Genomic DNA, 18,649 nt, shown 5'->3' with positions numbered 1-18,649 from the left:
CTCACCTATGGTATAGTGCACCCTGCCTTAGGGCTGTAAGGCCTGCTAGAGGGGTGACTTATCTATACTGCATAGGCAGTGTGAGGTTGGCATGGCACCCTGAGGGGAGTGCCATGTCGACTTACTCGTTTTGTCCTCACCAGCACACACAAGCTGGCAAGCAGTGTGTCTGTGCTGAGTGAGGGGTCCCCAGGGTGGCATAAGATATGCTGCAGCCCTTAGAGACCTTCCCTGGCATCAGGGCCCTTGGTACCAGGGGTACCAGTTACAAGGGACTTACCTGGATGCCAGGGTTTGCGAATTGTGGAAACAAAAGTACAGGTTAGGGAAACACTGGTGTTGGGGCCTGGTTAGCAGGCCTCGGCACACTTTCAAATCAAAACTTAGCATCAGCAAAGGCAAAAAGTCAGGGGGTAACCATACCAAGGAGGCATGTCCTTACACTGCCGTTATCCGTGATGCCTTGCAGTGTTATCCGTGATGCCTTGCCCAATCATCCATCAGTCAATCACTAGATTTGTAGAGTGCTTCTTGTCACTTGAGGCGTTGGCAGGGTCCAGTTGATTAGCTGCATAGCCAGGTCTTCAGGGACTTTCAGAAGACGTTTGAAGAGATGTGGAGACCCAGGATGAAAGGGTTACTCTTTCCATGTCTTTGCTACTAGGTAGGAGAAGGAGCGACCTCTGCATCCGCTATGGCGACTGGTGGACTGATGGAAGTTCAGGCTGCAGTTCAAGTAGGCCGGTCCACAGTTGTGTAGGGCCTTGTTGTGTGGGTCAGGAGCTTGACCTGGCATCTTTTCTGCACAGGGAGTCAGTGGAGTTATCTGAGGAAGGGGTGATGTGGGTTCGTCTAGGGAGATCCAGGATGAGTCTGGCTGCGGCGTTCTGTATGGTCTTTAGTCATATGGGGAGGTAAGCTGTGATCCCTGCATAGAGAGCATTGCTGTTGTCCATTTGGCTGGAAATGAGGGCCTTGGTGATGGTGTGCCATAAACTTTGGGTTACCTGTTTGAATCTCTTATGAAACATGCAGGTAATGAAGAAGAAGGCAGAAATGGAGTTGACCTAAGTCAGCATGGTTAGCTTGTTGCCCAGCATGATGCCCATGTCAGTGGGGGTAGGTCTAGGTCCAAGTTCTGAGGGCCACCAGGATGCATCCCATGGTGAGCGTTTGTTTCTGGAGATCAGAATCTCTGTCTTGTTAGTGTTGAGCTTCAGGAAGTTGTCCTTCATCCAGTTGGCGACAAAGTTAGTCTTGGTGTTGGTAGTGTCTTCGGAAATGGAGAAGATGAGTTGTGCATCGTCGGCATAGGATATGATGTTGAGTCAGTGGATTTTGACAATGCTAGCCTCAGGTGTCATATAAGTTTTGAAGGGGGTGGGACTGAGCGAGAATCCTTGGGGTACTCAACAGACTTCCTTGGATTAGGAGGTGAAGGGGGGGAAGGCACACTTTTTGCATTCTTTTTGTGAGGAGAGCAATGATCTATCTGAGATGAGCTTCTTGGATGCCTATGTTGTGCAGACTTGTGATGAGGGTGTGGTGGGAGACTGTATCAAAGGCTGCCACGAGGTCTAGGAGGATCAGAGCTGCATTCTCTCCACAGGTGAGTAAGGCTCAGACGTTGTTTCTAGTCAAAATGAGGGCTTTCTTGGTGCTGTTGTTGCTCCAGAATCGGGATTGGGAGGATTCGAGTAGGAGGTTCCGTTCCAGATGTGAGTAGAGTTGTTGGTTGATGGCTTTTTCTAATATTTTGTCGTGGAAGGGGAGCACTGAGATCGGTCAGTAGTGATGGTGTTCTGTTTGCTGGGGTCTGCTGATGGTTCTTTAGTAGAGTGTTGACTTAAGCATGTTTCCAGTCCTTGAGGAAGGTGGCAGTGGCAATTGAGGTATTTAACAAGGTGGTGAGTATGTGGCTTAATCTGGCTTCGTCCATGTTGAAGATGTGGTGACGGCATAGGTCGGTTTTGGCCCCTGAGTGAAAAAAGTTAATGATGAAGGTGGTGTCCTGTGGGACGAGCAGGCTCCATTCGGTTAGTCGATTTCTGTGGATATAGTGGGGTCGTTGTGTTGCTTGAAGACGTCGGTGGCCTTGGCCTGGGGATTGAGGTTTCTGTAGAAGTCATCGATCTTGCCCTGGAAGAAGTGTGCAAGGTTATTGCACAGTTCCTGTGAGGGGCTAATGTTGTTTGTTGCAGCTGAGGGGTTGGAGAATTCTTTGACAATATTTAAGTATTCTTTGCGGCTATTGGAGCTTGATTCGGTGATTGAGGCTAAGGCTTTTTTCTCTGATTCTCTCCACTGTCTGTGGTAGAAGTTGAAAGCTGTAAAGCACGTTTTAATGATACTTACAAATGCATTTACAAAGGAGTTTTGACACGGAGAGCCGGAGTGAAAAATCAATGACCAAAGGTCTATTTATTTTTGCTGCAGCAACTAGGACAGATTTACAACTGGCATCCCTGGCCCGAAGTAAAGTGTGCTAGCATGGAGCAGTTAACAGTGATATTTATACTTATACATCAAAGGATACATAAAGTAAGTAAATAATGATATACGTCATACAAGAATTTTAAGGAGGGAATCAGTTTCCACACACCAGTTCCATTCCCTGCTTTGTCCTCGACTCCCTTCTACAGCTGTCTGACTTCCCACATTCTTGAGACCCTTCAAAGGATTGTCTGGTTCAAAGGTATAGATATCAGCCTTTCCCTCCCCAAAATACAACAGCCGAGGTCGGTTAGTTATTTTTACCACATGATTATAATGAGTAACGTGCCCCAGCTAGGGAAAGAAACCTGCTGCGAGCCCGTGGTGTGGAACCAGGCTTATTTTACTTAAACAAATATATATAAGATAACATATGCGATAGGCAGTGTGTTCAGAGAGAGAACTCAAACTAAATGATCCAAATTCTGAATTTTCTGCTGTTCTGGTCCAGGTTTTTGGAGGAGATGGGGAGGGTGGTGTTGAGGGCATTGATGTTGATGGATCCCTTGAGACTTCGCTCCAGATGCTGTAGAGTGCATTGAACAGACGAGGGCCGGTTGGGCTGGTGATGTTAAAATGGATGATGGAGTGCTCAGTGCAGGTGAGTTCTGTGGTGTGTACTGTACCTGATGCAGTTACTGGAGATGAAGAAATTGTCTAGCATGTGGCCTGCGTGTGCATGGGGTCATGGATGAGTCTGATGTTGTTCATGCTGTTGAGGAGGATGGTAGTGTGATGTCATTGTGGTTGTTGGCTTGGAAGTTGGGGTCACCAATTAAAATGTAGTTGTTGGAGTCTAAGCCTCTCTCTCTCCTGTTTCTGTTTCCTTGCCCCCACCATCCCTCCCTCCTGTTATTCTTATTGCCTTGCCCCTGCCCTCCCTCCCTCCCCTCTTGTTGTCCTTGTAGCCTTACCCCTGCACTCTATCCCTCCCTCCCATTGTCTGTGATGCCGTGCCCCCACCCTGCCTCCCTTTGTCAGGGTTACTTTGCAAAACCCACCCCCCCATTGTCTGTGTTGCCTTGCAAAGTCACCCTCCTACCCGTTGTCTGTGTTGCTTCCCCCACCTCCCATTGTCCTCTGGCTACTTTATAGCAACTTTCCCCTCCCCTTCCTACTTCTGTGGACTGTGTTATCCCCCTCCTAAATCGACTCTACTCCCTGCTGCTGTTACCGTTCATCTTTCCCCCCCCCCCCCGCCCCCCATACACACACACAACAAAACAAAACTCTATGGCATGGACACCAATGGCAGTTTCATAGCGCTTCCCCCCCTCATACCTACCCTCCATGTTGCCTTCACTTCCCTCAGTGTTCCTTCACGTCCTACTTTCCCTACCTCCTGCCAGCAATAAAATAACACCTTGATGCGGGCAGCGTTGGTTGTATCATAGTGCCTTTTAGGTTTCGCCTGCGCGTTGCTTGCAAAATCTATTGTTAAGAAAAAAAAATCTTAAACTTACTTCCCTGAACTTACTATTGGCTTATTCCAACGTCGCTCTGATTTACATGCTTCTGATTGGCCAGCACGCCGTCTGCACGTCCTCCTGCATCGTCCTGCCTTACTTCTTGTTGTCTTCTTTGCCATTGTTTGCCATTCTGGCCATCGGGTTGTCTGTGGACCAAGTACTCCTTACGGTAACTTTTTCATTGAACACTAGTCAATGTCCTGCCTCTCTGGCACCACACTTGAAGGTACTTCATTTTTTTTATTTTGCTTCGTGTTTCATGGCTGTATGTTGTTAGGGCATGTCGCTGAAGCACTTTACATGAACATCGTTGCATTGAGGAAACTGAATTCTGCAAAATCCTTAATTTGTTTTTTTTAAGGAACCTATACATTGGAAGGGAGCATTCGAAAACTGGGGAGTGGGAACTAATTTCTTACATTGGTGTACAGATGAGCAATGATTATTGTAGGTAGAATAAAAGAATCATAAGAACCATTAATTATACCCAGCCTTCGTCTAGTGTGTAAGCCTAACTCACTCCACATTTCAACAGACTGCGCATATTTGCTCAGCGGACAGCTCATGCCAGACATGGCAATGCCAGAACGGCCACATGCTACATACCCGATGTGCTTGCTCATGGGCTCGCACATGGTGGCAGCAGTGATCCTGGGGCCGGTGGTGGAGTTTGCTGATGTACTCCGGCGGGCGGAGAGCACTGGGTTTGAGAGATGGTGGGGGAGCTGAGGTGGGGAAAGGATTTGTTTTTGGTCTGTCGTTCTCTGAGGACAGCCGCCTTCTCTACTCTCACCCGATGCTGCCGGACTGCCTTTTCACCGCTCTCTTTTTGTGCCATCCCCACTTTCCTTCCATTGTGCAGTTTACCATAAGCTGCCTGGCAACACTCCTCAACACCCCCGTGCCAGAGCAGAGACCCCTCCCTGGCCTCGTTCTATACCTCTGCCCTGGCTGCGATCAATCAGCGGACAGGGGCAGAGACACCTGACACCAGCCACTGGTATCACTTTCTTTAAAGCCCCGCCTCTCAGAATTTGTATTGTCCCCTGGCGTCCCACCATGGCTTTCCTCTTACACATGGCATCGCCAGTCTTCTGCTTCAACACATCTGCCACTGCTTGCCAAACTCCCAATAGTTACTCGCCGAGAGACCATGCTGTACTGGCACCTTTAGACACATTAGTTCTTGGAAAAATTAACCTCTATAAGAAACTCAGATGTTTGCAAAACATTCTCCTTTCATTGCCAGGCATGGACGAGAACTAACAGATTATCTCCACACTTTTCATGGATGCTAAACGTGGGCCACAGAAGGTAACCAATGGTGGAAATGCCAGCTGATCATCCGTTAAGCTAACCTACAGTGACATGGTACTACTGTTTTTACATTTTCTGACACTAACATGGCGATGGACAACTCTTTTATGAACGTTAACTACGGTGGTGATGACTGAAAGTCCCCCGAGCTTCCACAAGCTGCTTGTGCAGAGCGAGGAGCAAGAGCTGGAGTTAGTGCAGGATTGTGGCACCAACTATTAGGTTTGTGTAGTAATTTCACGGGAGATTACACTTTGGTCAGTTGTCCTTTTATTCTGCCAGGACAAAACCCCCACTTACATCATACCAGGCCAGGCTCAGTCTTCAACTGTGTTGGCATCATTCAAGCCCTCCAGAACCCCTGATGTCCTAAGGGCTCTGCCTGGTGAACATTTTATTTGCCTGGGTCTGGGCTGCAGCTGAGTCATAGGAACATATTACAGCAATACAGAATATAACATATCCAGATCTCTTCATATGCAACATTACACAAAAATGTGTATCTATATCCCCAATTCCTCATAAGAAACAAACTCGCACTTCCACCCAAACATGATATAAAAACTAACACAACAGAGGCAAACTAGACATCTACACCACCACTTACACAACACACACCAACTAACATATATGTATGTATGTAATATAAACCGACCTTGCCTTCCCCCCCAAAAAAAAACACAAAATAACAACATGTTAGATGAACGCCCCCTGAACCAATATGCAAAATCATCAGACATCAATGCTCATCCACAGAAATAATCCCCCAAATAACCAGGCAGTCTCCGTGACCTTGTTGTCCTGGCAACAGACACTCTTCCGTCACCAATGCCTGCACCTCCAACAACAGGTTCACTTTGAACCTCATTACTTGTAAATCCACAATCATTCATGAGCAGCCATCCACTGCATCCATGTTTCTCTCTCTGAGATGATTTTAATGTACCACCTCTCTGATACAATGCTACTCTTCTCAAATTCCAAGTTTGACCATTCTCCAACCTGACCTAATTACTTCCCACATCCAACACTTTAAACGGACCTCGAAAGTGGGACAAACCACTACTTACCCCTCTAGGTTTAACCTTTACCAAGTCACCTTTACTAATGAGCCTGCAGGGTTTGCTTTGTGACATGCTCATAGTCCCTTTGCTTCCATCAACTTCCCGCATCCAGTAGGGAACCAGTTTAGAACAGGTTGTCTCTCCCTTATCATTTCAAAGGGTGTTTTCCAAGTGCTAGCATTCACTGTGGTCTGATGAGACCACAGCATGTCTTTGATGGCCCCTTGAATGGGTAATCTAGCACTCTATGCCATTTCCATCATGCCCTTGACCAACCTGTTAACTCTTTTCACCAAACCATTACTATGGGGATTATACAAGGACGTCCAACATGTTTAACACCCAAGTCGTCCAAAAATTACTTAATTTCCAAGGAGGTGAGCTGTGTACCATTGCCAGTAAGTAATATTGAAGGGTTCCCTTCCCTTCTGAATACCTCACTTAAAACAACTATGGTAGTTTGTGTGTTGATGGACCTCAGAAAAGCTATTTCGACCCATCTAGATTTGACATCCTCTATGACTACAGCAAACGTTTCTTGATCCGGTAAGAAAACAAATGGACAAATAAAATCCAAAGAAATCTTTTCCCGTACGTCCTTTATTTCTGTCACTGGGTGTTCTTGAACAGAGACCCCTAGACCCACTCAACATCTTTTTTTGATTCTTTACATAAGCGGCACTCCTGCACCCACATCTTTACCTGACAATCCATAAGTGGCCACCAAAACATTTCCCTCAACCTCTTCACACTGCAAGTCTGACCCATATGGCCCTCATGAGCTAAGTGTATTAGCTTCAGACTCACAGAAAGGGGTGGCACAAATCCAGTACCTCTCATAATAGCACCCCGTCCATGTAAAGAGAACTCCTCCACAACATTGTGGTAAGGCCTGAGTGCCTCAGGCAAAGAGTTTTCCCTCCTTACTTCTCCTTTGATCAGTTCCACCATTGCTTTCAATATATTATCATTTTCCATTGCCGTCATGCACTCAGACATGGAGATGCATCCCTCAAACCCCTCAGTGGCATCCATTACTTTAGCCACTGCATCCTCTGTGTAGAAATCTGCTTCTGCAGCTCTGCTTGGAAGTCTCGACAAGCAGTCCACCATCTTGTTTTTCTATCCTGGAACATATTCCAACTTACACTCAAAATCCTGTAACTTCACTAACAACCTAGATAACCTATCAGACCAGTTCTTTGTACCACCGGGCCCCAGCACTTTGAGTAATGGTTTGTGATCTGTTATCAACACTATTGGGATTTCCCAAATAAAGGGTACAAAAATATGCTGTTGCCCATGCTGCTGCCAGTGCCTTCCGCTCTATGACTGATTAGTTTCTTTCACCTCCTGACAAAGAGTGCGAGTCAAAAGCCACAGTCTTCTCTCCTTGTCTGTGTACTTGTGACATTACTGCCCCAGTACCAACTGCACTGGTATTCACTGTGATTAAAACCTGTTTGAAAAGGCACCAGAACTCTTGCATTAGCAATATAATTTTTGATTTGTGTGAATGCATCTTGCTGTTTCTTCTTCCATAAAACTTTTTCTCAAGAGAATTCTCAACATTTCAATCTTGTAAGCGAAGTCATGGACAAACATTGAGTAGTACTGTACCAGACCCATAAATGATCTCAGTTTGTCTTTGTCATTTGGTGCCTCTGCATCCACAACAAGATCAATCTTAGGTTTCACTCCTTCTCTCGTTATCAAGTATCCAAGATACTCCCCCTCTTGCAACAAGAATTTCCATTTTTCCCTGCATCACTAATCCATGATAACACCTCACAAAATACTGTCTTATGTTTTTCAATGTTTTTCCCAAACACTAAAATGCCGTCTTGGAAAAACACAACATTAGACACATCAGAGAATAAGTTTGTGATCAGCCTTTGGGAGACACTTGCCGCTGAACACAATCCAAATGGGAGTCTTTTGAATTGAAAAGTGCCCTCCAATGTTCAGAATGCTTTGAGATGTCTGGAATTGGGATGAAGTTGTATTTGGTGATTACTTTCCCCTATTGGATCTGAGGAATGTATTTTTCCTCCTTGCAACGTTAAAATAAGTTCACTTATATTTGGTAGGGGAAACAAGTCTATCACCACATTTTCATTAAGGCTGCGTAAGTCTACACAGATTCTCAAGGAACCATGTGATTTTTTTTTTTTTTCGTTATAACAACCGGTGAAAGCTACATAGGAGGCTCCACAGGTTCTATAATATTCTCCTTGAGCATTTGTTCTAAAAGTTCTTTCACCATGTTCCTTACTGCAGTTGGTACTTTCATTGCCACATGCTTCACTGGCAAGGCATTCTTCTTGAGCTTAACTTGTGCATGTACTGCTTAGCAACTCCCAACCTATTCTCAAATACTCCTTCATGTTGTTTCAGGATTTTGTCCAGGCCTTCATTCTCTACCACCATCACTTGATTGACTGCTCTAGGGTTGACTACTATATGCAAATCCTGCTGATTTGTCCAACCCAAAATGGGAGGTCTTTCCTCAGCCATGTATACTTTCCCTTTGGTCATTCTTCCCTTGAACTTGATGATCGCTGTCATATATCCAACCACACCAATGTTCGACCCTTGATATCCTTTCAGAACCACACTAGTGGTTTGCAATGATTCTGTCAGGAGGTCCAAGTTCTCGGGATCTGCACGATGCTAATAAGGGTCCCACTTCCAGGCAACACCAATGTCAGATGCCGTTATGGCGCTGAACTTTAGAGGGGCCCGGCCGGGGGAAGGGGTAGTCTGGAAGGTACAGCCAGGAGGGAGATCTGGAAAGGAAAAGGTTAATACAGCACATGCAGTAAATGATATCCAACAACAATTCAATGTCTCTCAAAGCTTTCACTACTCTCTATTTCTGTCCAAAGAAATAAAATTCTGTATGACTTTTACTCCAGAAATCCAAAAACGCAATATGTCAAAATGTGCTGCAAATATATTGCCTGTATAATTATTAGTCATACATTGACATTAGGATTCTTTAATGCCACTCAGGTGAATTGAAATTATAGTATTGATCTTTCTGATGAATTAAACTTACTCCGATTTTGACAAGAAAATGTAAACCTAACACAATGTCACTTTCTTCAGCCAAGAAATATCACAGAAACTCAAATAATCGTATAACCTTAAATCAGCGGTTTCAAAATGTAGGAAAATTACACCTTAGCTTAAACGGAATAAACATAAGCAATTGTGTAGCCGACTTTCGCAGAGAATGTGGCCGAGAACATGATTACTTTGAATTGCACAGAATTAGCGGAATATACACAAGCAATTGTGTATTCAACTTCAGAAGGCAAATGCCACAAGGAAAGAATGGTTAACTGCCAACAGAAACAATGTTGCAAAGCGACTCGTTCAGAACATTTTCTTAATCTAAAATAAACTCCGAACTCTGAGTTCACTGAGATGGCAAGAATGCCCTAAAGGAAAGTTCTCAGCACGTTGAGCCGGCCACTCGCAAATAAAGACAGGCTGGAGAAACCTCAGGCAGAGACGCGAAAGGGACCCGCTCTCCAAAGACGCTCAGAATAGGAAGCGTCGGTTAACCGGGTGTGGCAGGTATTTATATCCTGACCACACCCAAAGTAGTTTTCTGCAGAGGAAGCTGGGAAATTGTCTTTCTTGACTTTCCCGTTTCCATGCCCATTACAACGTGTATTTGCAAACGATGAGAGTGCAGATATCTTGCTCTAATGTTCAAGGTGGCAAATGTTCACCAAAGCAATGAAACCACCAAAGGCCCAAATGTCTGGGCAGATGACTTTTACCACACAGTGTGCATGGTTTCATCGAGATGGTGGCTTCAATATATGGGCAATTGCGCCTGCGCACTAAGGAGTCCTGACAGATTCCTTTGGCCACACCATGTCATACAGTTGTTTTGGTATAATGGTGTATAAGGATCCTTAAGGATGCCATTCTGTCATTGATATCAAAGTCGGCTTTGGGACATGTGTTCCTTTTCCAATCTTTGTATTCTTCCTAAGGTTCATTGTCCACAACCATTACTTTGTGTTCTGAGTCCTCATACTCAAACAAAGCAATTTTGTTTTACAGTGGCACAACACATCCGTGCAAAGTGTCCTCTTTTCCCACACTTGCGACAGTCCTTGCCTACTGCAAAACAGGTTTTTGAATCTCCCATATGATGTGCTTCCATATCTATAGCACATGCGTGAAGGACCTTTGATAGGGTTATACATTGTGCCTGCTGTTTTCACACCACTACATTTATTTGCATTGAGATTGGTTGCAAGTAGTTTCTTCCTCACTACATTGACAGAAGCATTTTTGTCGTCCACTTCTGCCACTTCAGCAGTTGGATTGTTATTTGCATTATTTCTGTGCAATTCCCTTATGCATCTCCAAGACTCCTCCACTACCTTCGTTATGGTAACAGCATTGATCAAAAATGGGTTGCTGGCCGCCCATAATTGTTGTTGCATTTACTTGCTGCTGCATTGAACGATTAATTGATCACGAATCAACTCCTCACTCATTTGGCCAAATTGGCATTTGGGTGATAGTTCACGTAACCTGGCCACAAAATCATCAACGGATTCTGTTTGTCTTTGGGGTTGAGTGTAAAACTTGTATCGTCTCCATACAATATTTGTAGTCTTTGCAAATCTGATTTGGAGTCCCAATTTTGCTTCTTTGTAAACATCCTCCAATTCATTCCCTTGGTGATAATAAACCTGCGGGAGATATTTAAAGACATGTTGACCCTCCTTGCCTAAAGAAACTAATAAAAGTGCTTTCTTCCACACTGTACGGATATCAGAACCATCCAAAGCTGGCAAATAAGTTTCAAAAGGATCTATCTAATCCTCCCAATTCAATGGGGGGGAGATCTCCAGGCAACATTAAAATGGTGGTGGAGTAACTATAGATTTGTTTATATTAGTCTCGTAGGTGTTTACACTGTAGTGATATAGGTATATCAATGTCCTGCTAAAATGTATTTAACACTGACGTTATGTTTGCTGTAGTATGTGGAAATAATATAAAGCTGTGGTATTTTAATTCGAAAACAAAAATTAGCAGGGACTTGAATTGACAACTGAAATGTCACACTTCGTCCTCTAGCTTGCATGTGAACACCTGAAACCACTTGACCATTTGATGTAAACACTCGACTGATTCAAAATCAAAACAATTGAAACTAGCAGAACGGAAAGGAGATGAAATGCCGATTATGATCAGTGTAAGAGGCAGAATGCTCTGTAAGATTTATTACATGCTAGCTATCGCAAATAGCTTCTCCTGGCCTAAACTTTGTGCCACTCACTTACTAAATATGTTGTTCACAGCTCCCACCTGAGGCGAGAGGCTGTTCCTCATACTACTTAATCCATGGAGATAAGACAGCGTAGCCTACCATGACACAGCAGATGCACATTTTTTTCAGGGTTCTTCTTTCTTGGTGTTCTCCCAACAGCTGACCAATGCCTGACCAAGTCATCGGCAAAAAAATGTAGTAATTTAATGGGACACTACACTTTGATCAGTTGTCCTTTTTATTCCACCAGGAGAAACCCCCACTTACAGCATACCAGGCCAGGTTAAGTCTTCAACTGCTTTGGCGTCATTCAAGCCCTCTAGAGCCTATGATGTCATAAGGGCTCCGCATGGTGACTATGCTATTTGCCTGGGTCTGGGCTCCAGCTGAGTCCTAGGAACATATTACAGCAATACAGAATATAGCAGTTTGTTGTTGTATGGGCAACTCTCTGCGTGGGCTACGATGTAACTGTTGTGCGATACGTAGAGGCAGTTGTAGCCAGCTAAGCACATGTTCTTCACACGCATGTTTTCATACTGTACGCCTTTTTAGAAGACAGGCCTTACTACATGACGGAATGTTATAGTCACTAAATGAATAGTCATCGTTGATTTCAAACGCATGTGACATATTGTACTGCAGATAGATTTGTCAATCTAATGATTTAAAAAAAAAAACTGATATGCTGCCCAGCAGCTACCAATGCTGTGACATGTCTAAAAAGCATTGACAAAACCAAAGGTTAAACCTGCTGGCTTTGCCAGTGCTTGTTTATTTTTAACTTCCAGCCATGCTGTACAGCAGTCGCACTTCTATACAACGTGGCTAAAAAAAAAAACATTGAGAAAGCCAATACCTCAGATAGGCGAAACCTATTGGTGTTGGTAACACTTGTTTGTGTTTCTGTTGGTAATCAGTGCCTTTTCATACTCATGTGACATTGATAATCATGCATGTCTTCAAGTACAGCTGTGTATAACTATGCTACATTTGTTTGAATAAAATCACTGGAATTAATAATCACATTGTCGTAGTTGTTTTATACTCCCACAGACCAGAATCCCTGCTCCCCTTTGACCTTTTGTATGTATTTGCAGACCCATGATGAAGAAGACACAGCTGCGAAACGAAAGAGGGGCAAAGGAGATTCTGCAAAGTCAGATCAGCTGAAATCAAAAAAGCCAAAGACAGAGAGAACTGAATTTTCCACCTCCAAACATGAAAAATGCATCGAGATTCTCAAATTTAATGTGCGTGTACCTCTTGGCTCCTACCTTTATTGTCAAGTTTGTAAAAAGCGGTACTGTGATGAAGTGCAAAGTAGCTTAATTGCAAATGCTAATTTTTTCTTTTTTGCAAACACCAACCATGCATGTTCTATCTTGATTTATTTTACAGGTTCATGTAACGAATACAAATCCCTGGGTATACATGTTACTCACTTTCATGAGTCTGTAGACCAGCCTTAAGCTTCTTGAAGGCAAAAAGATTGACTGTCCCAGTGGTAAAGCTCATTTTCGAGTTTCAGAGGGGCACTTATTGTGCTTTTTAAATCTTTTCTAAATTTAATTGACTGTTGTGTTTTCAGTGTTTATTAAAAAGGAAAAATTAGCACATATTGCATGTAGCAGGCAATTGTAGTTTCTTGAAAAAGCACATACAGAAAATAGACTTAGGGCCCCTTCATGAAAACCCTATCTTTAAGAATTTGCTTTCAAATTGAGGTTGAAAGCAGCATAGCTATTATTTGTTGCACATGTGTAGACAAAGAATGTAATTTCTCTGTGAATGTGGAAGTGCATCCCTCTAGCTGCCTTATAAAATTGGACTCACTCTGCATCACTGTAGTACCCAATGCCAGATATGTAGGGATGACAATACTAAGTAGGCAACCTAGACCTAGGTAATCTAGACCCTCTCGATGCTGCAAGGACAGACATAAATTGTATTTAGCCCCATTGTGTACTGCTTATATTCACAGCTCAATGCACACTTCACTTCTATTTTGCTGTTGTTGTAACCAACACATTTTCGCTGGTGATAATTGCTAGTGTAAAACTAATAACCTGATGCAAAGCTCATAAAATAAGTGCAAGGCCTTCTGCAAGCTTTACTTGCAATTTTTTCACAAGCATGAAAAAAAATTCTAAATATTTTGCAAATCAGCACAAATGTGACTCATCATAGGTGTTTTTGTCCTTGATAATACCTTTTGGGTATAAACATCCCTTTACTTGTTACCCTGCACTTCGCCCCAGTGAGACACATGCCTGTAGGCTTTTTAAGATGAACATGGGCGTTATGCTTTGTTCTTTGTATAAATGGATAATTCAGCGTTGCAGCAAACCATTCTTTCATGGTGCAGCATACTTATTTTTTTTTAATGGAGATCACAAATTGATGTAAAAATACTAGCTATATTAAATTGCTCTGCAGTTGCTAATTCTCATAAAGCAACCCGATTTCCTTGCTAGTCATTTTGCAAAAAAAAAAATACAATGCTGACAAAATTGGTGTCTTTTTGAAATTCTTAGGCACGTCATTGAAACAAAGGTATCGATTGAATGAAATCTTCGTCCTTTGTTCTTTCATCTGAGAGGCTAGCTTTTTTAAATTTACTGATATGTCCTCTGTTTATTTCTCCTACATAGCCAGTGTGTTTTGCAGTCTGTCCCGCATCTGATTTTTTTTTTTTTTCCCCCCTGCCTCAGTGCCTTAGAGTTACACTTGGCAGTAATTAACTGCCAGTTCTGCATACCTCGTCCCGTTCACACAAGGACAGCCGGCCCACATCCAGGCTTTACCTGGGCCTTCATTTTCATTAGCATTTACCTAGATAGTGGTGAAGGTTTGTTAGGCGTGTGGTCCCTTTTAAGGTCTTTGTTCAGAATATGTTTTTTTTAGAAGGTGAAAGATTATTCGGAGATGGGCTAGATCCTCCAGAGTCGGGTGGCATTCTTTTTCATGGCAAGAACGAGATAGAAGAGTTTTAGCCGGACCGTGGATGTGCGTATGTGTTTTCGATATTTACTGCTTGGGGTTTATTTAATGAGCGTAGAAGCGGACTGCTCTAAACAGTTTAACGAGTCGGAATGAAAGGAAATTCACAGTAGGGCATTTACACGTACGAAACTTAATATTTTCACTTAGTTTCTGGCGATTTTCATTTGACTCTTCAACCCATTAAACAACTTATGCAGAGTTTAGAACTGCATTTTTTGATCAGACTAGCAAATTTAGCAAGAAATTACTTTGGAATATCTGCAAAAAATGAGGGAAATTGCAACAGCGTTGCGTGTTTTTCACAGTTTTCATTTACAAATGAATACTAATTTTCTGATGTTCCTTGTTTCTTTTTTTCAGAACTTAAGCACGGGGCTGTTACTGCTCGGCTGTGTGAAGGAGGCCACCGATTTTGAGCTAATTGTCAGTTTGCCACATGGGCTCACTGGCTTTGTACAGGTCACTAACATCTGTGAAGCTTACACAAAACTTCTAAGCAAGCAAGTGGAGACGGAGGAGCTCTCTGTGGTAGGACATGTTGCAAAAAGTTTGTAGTCTGTTGAAAGCACTAAGAGTGCACTGTGCTGGGGATACATATTCTACAAAGGACATGTGTTTTAGGGAAACTTGGAGACCACAATGACCGCTACAAATTAACATCCATTTATTGCTGAATGGATCTTTCAACCTTTGACAAACATTGACTTAAGAGATTTAACTTTGTCACCTATAAATGTACAAGTTGCTACTACACAGATGTGGTACAATGCAGACAGCTTATCTGAGATGAAACAAGGTTGCACAGATCGTCCAAGTACACCTGGGTGGGAACGACAACTACTTTACTTTAATTCTAAAAAAAGTCAGTAGTTTGAAACCTGGAAGCGAATCTGAGAGACTTTAAATGGTTGCAAATGTTGTTTAAGTAATGCTGTATATCAGCATCTTTACTGGTAGAGACTGTATGTGTGCTATAATTATGGTTTGAGTGGACAGTCTTATCCATGTCTTGAAAGTCGTAGTTACTTCAGATTGTTCTCTCCAAGCCATTCTCACCTCTGACATTATATCTGATATAAGCCATCACTCCGTTCCATGCAGTGTATATGAATGTTATGTTATTCTGCAGATTTTGGAACAAAAATACATGTCTCTCAACTTTAAACATTGAACTATGATAGGGTATAAATATAATATTTTTCCTTTTGAAACAAACCATACCTCATTTATTTTCAATGGCTAGTGTCTTCGTATTACTTAATTCTGGCAGACTTTTGTCTGTGGCATTCATTTAGGGTGTCTGCATCAAAACTTTCACTTTTGCTGTTCAGAATGTGTTGAACAGGGTGCTTAGCGCTACCAATTTGATGTAAACTGTCATTGTTTTTTTGTTAACATTATTTCGTCTGTAGATTGATGACATTACGGTTAGGTTCAAAAGACAGGAGATTTTTTTCACTCAAAATTTCTTGCATTTGTTTTAAAGAGTTGTAGGCTGCCTTTATTTGAGGTTCATTCAGTGCTACTTTGTGAACAAAGGTGCTATCGCTGTTCTTGTCTGTGGTCATATACACGTTGCTAAATAGACCAGAAGAGAAGTGAAACTGCCACGATGCGCACTATTGACAGGCATCTTCAGACTTGTAATAATGGCATTTATTTGCTTACAAAGGGTGTAGGAAGTTGGCTCTGTATGTGCTATTTCAAAGTAAGGAATAGCATGCACAGAGTCCAAGGGTTCCCCTTAGAGGTAAAATAGTGGTAAAAATAGATAATACTAATGCTCTATTTTGTGGTAGTGTGGTCGAGCAGTAGGCTTATCCAAGGAGTAGTGTTAAGCATTTGTTGTACATACACATAGACAATAAATGAGGTACACACACTCAGAGACAAATCCAGCCAATAGGTTTTTGTATAGAAAAATATATTTTCTTAGTTTATTTTAAGAACCACAGGTTCAAATTCTACATGTAATATCTCATTCGAAAGGTATTGCAGGTAAGTACTTTAGGAACTTCAAATCATCAAAATTGCATGTATACTTTTCAAGTTATTCACAAATAGCTGTTTTAAAAGTGGACACTTAGTGCAATTTTCACAGTTCCTGGGGGAGGTAAGTATTTGTTAGGTTAACCGGGTAAGTAAGTCACTTACAGGGCTTAGTTCTTGGTCCAAGGTAGCCCACCGTTGGGGGTTCAGAGCAACCCCAAAGTCACCACACCAGCAGCTCAGGGCCGGTCAGGTGCAGAGTTCAAAGTGGTGCCCAAAACGCATAGGCTAGAATGGAGAGAAGGGGGTGCCCCGGTTCCGGTCTGCTTGCAGGTAAGTACCCGCGTCTTCGGAGGGCAGACCAGGGGGGTTTTGTAGGGCACCGGGGGGGACACAAGCCCACACAGAAATTTCACCCTCAGCGGCGCGGGGGCGGCCGGGTGCAGTGTAGAAACAAGCGTCGGGTTCGCAATGTTAGTCTATGAGAGATCTCGGGATCTCTTCAGCGCTGCAGGCAGGCAAGGGGGGGGGTTCCTCGGGGAAACCTCCACTTGGTCAAGGGAGAGGGACTCCTGGGGGTCACTCCTCCAGTGAAAGTCCGGTCCTTCAGGTCCTGGGGGCTGCGGGTGCAGGGTCTCTCCCAGGTGTCGGGACTTGGGATTCAAAGAGTCGCGGTCAGGGGAAGCCTCGGGATTCCCTCTGCAGGCGGCGCTGTGGGAACTCAGGGGGGACAGGTTTTGGTACTCACAGTATCAGAGTAGTCCTGGGGTCCCTCCTGAGGTGTTGGATCTCCACCAGCCGAGTCGGGGTCGCCGGGTGCAGTGTTGCAAGTCTCACGCTTCTTGCGGGGAGCTTGCAGGGTTCTTTCAAGGCTGCTGGAAACAAAGTTGCAGCCTTTCTTGGAGCAGGTCCGCTGTCCTCGGGAGTTTCTTGTCTTTTCGAAGCAGGGGCAGTCCTCAGAGGATGTCGAGGTCGCTGGTCCCTTTGGAAGGCGTCGCTGGAGCAGGATCTTTGGAAGGCAGGAGACAGGCCGGTGAGTTTCTGGAGCCAAGGCAGTTGTCGTCTTCTGGTCTTCCTCTGCAGGGGTTTTCAGCTAGGCAGTCCTTCTTCTTGTAGTTGCAGGAATCTAATTTTCTAGGGTTCAGGGTAGCCCTTAAATACTAAATTTAAGGGCGTGTTTAGGTCTGGGGGGTTAGTAGCCAATGGCTACTAGCCCTGAGGGTGGGTACACCCTCTTTGTGCCTCCTCCCAAGGGGAGGGGGACACAATCCTAACCCTATTGGGGGAATCCTCCATCTGCAAGATGGAGGATTTCTTAAAAGTCAGAGTCACCTCAGCTCAGGACACCTTAGGGGCTGTCCTGACTGGCCAGTGACTCCTCCTTGTTGCTTTCTTTGTTCCCTCCAGCCTTGCCGCCAAAAGTGGGGGCCGTGGCCGGAGGGGGCGGGCAACTCCACTAAGCTGGAGTGCCCTGCTGGGCTGGGACAAAGGGGTGAGCCTTTGAGGCTCACCGCCAGGTGTCACAGCTCCTGCCTGGGGGAGGTGTTAGCATCTCCACCCAGTGCAGGCTTTGTTACTGGCCTCAGAGTGACAAAGGCACTCTCCCCATGGGGCCAGCAACATGTCTCTAGTGTGGCAGGCTGCTGGAACTAGTCAGCCTACACAGATAGTCGGTTAAGTTTCAGGGGGCACCTCTAAGGAGCCCTCTGGGGTGTATTTTGCAATAAAATGTACACTGGCATCAGTGTGCATTTATTGTGCTGAGAAGTTTGATACCAAACTTCCCAGTTTTCAGTGTAGCCATTATGGTGCTGTGGAGTTCGTGTTTGACAGACTCCCAGACCATATACTCTTATGGCTACCCTGCACTTACAATGTCTAAGGTTTTGTTTAGACACTGTAGGGGTACCATGCTCATGCACTGGTACCCTCATCTATGGTATAGTGCACCCTGCCTTAGGGCTGTAAGGCCTGCTAGAGGGGTGTCTTACCTATACTGCATA

General features: G+C 44.0%; 1 protein-coding gene across 1 annotated transcript in view; it reads left to right on the top strand.

The window, feature by feature from the left end:
• The window catches only part of PDCD11 (programmed cell death 11), a 345,954-nt gene that overhangs the window by 69,583 nt on the left and 257,722 nt on the right, over window positions 1-18,649 (top strand). The window contains exons 3-4 of the mRNA XM_069242225.1: window positions 12,752-12,904; window positions 15,018-15,185. Coding sequence (XP_069098326.1) covers window positions 12,752-12,904; window positions 15,018-15,185 — 321 coding nt within the window. The remainder of the gene's footprint in view (window positions 1-12,751; window positions 12,905-15,017; window positions 15,186-18,649) is intronic.

Source organism: Pleurodeles waltl, chromosome 6 (assembly GCF_031143425.1).
Source record: "Pleurodeles waltl isolate 20211129_DDA chromosome 6, aPleWal1.hap1.20221129, whole genome shotgun sequence".
In the NCBI taxonomy this organism is placed as follows: Eukaryota; Metazoa; Chordata; class Amphibia; order Caudata; family Salamandridae; genus Pleurodeles; species Pleurodeles waltl.
This window is presented reverse-complemented; position numbering and strand designations above follow the sequence as displayed.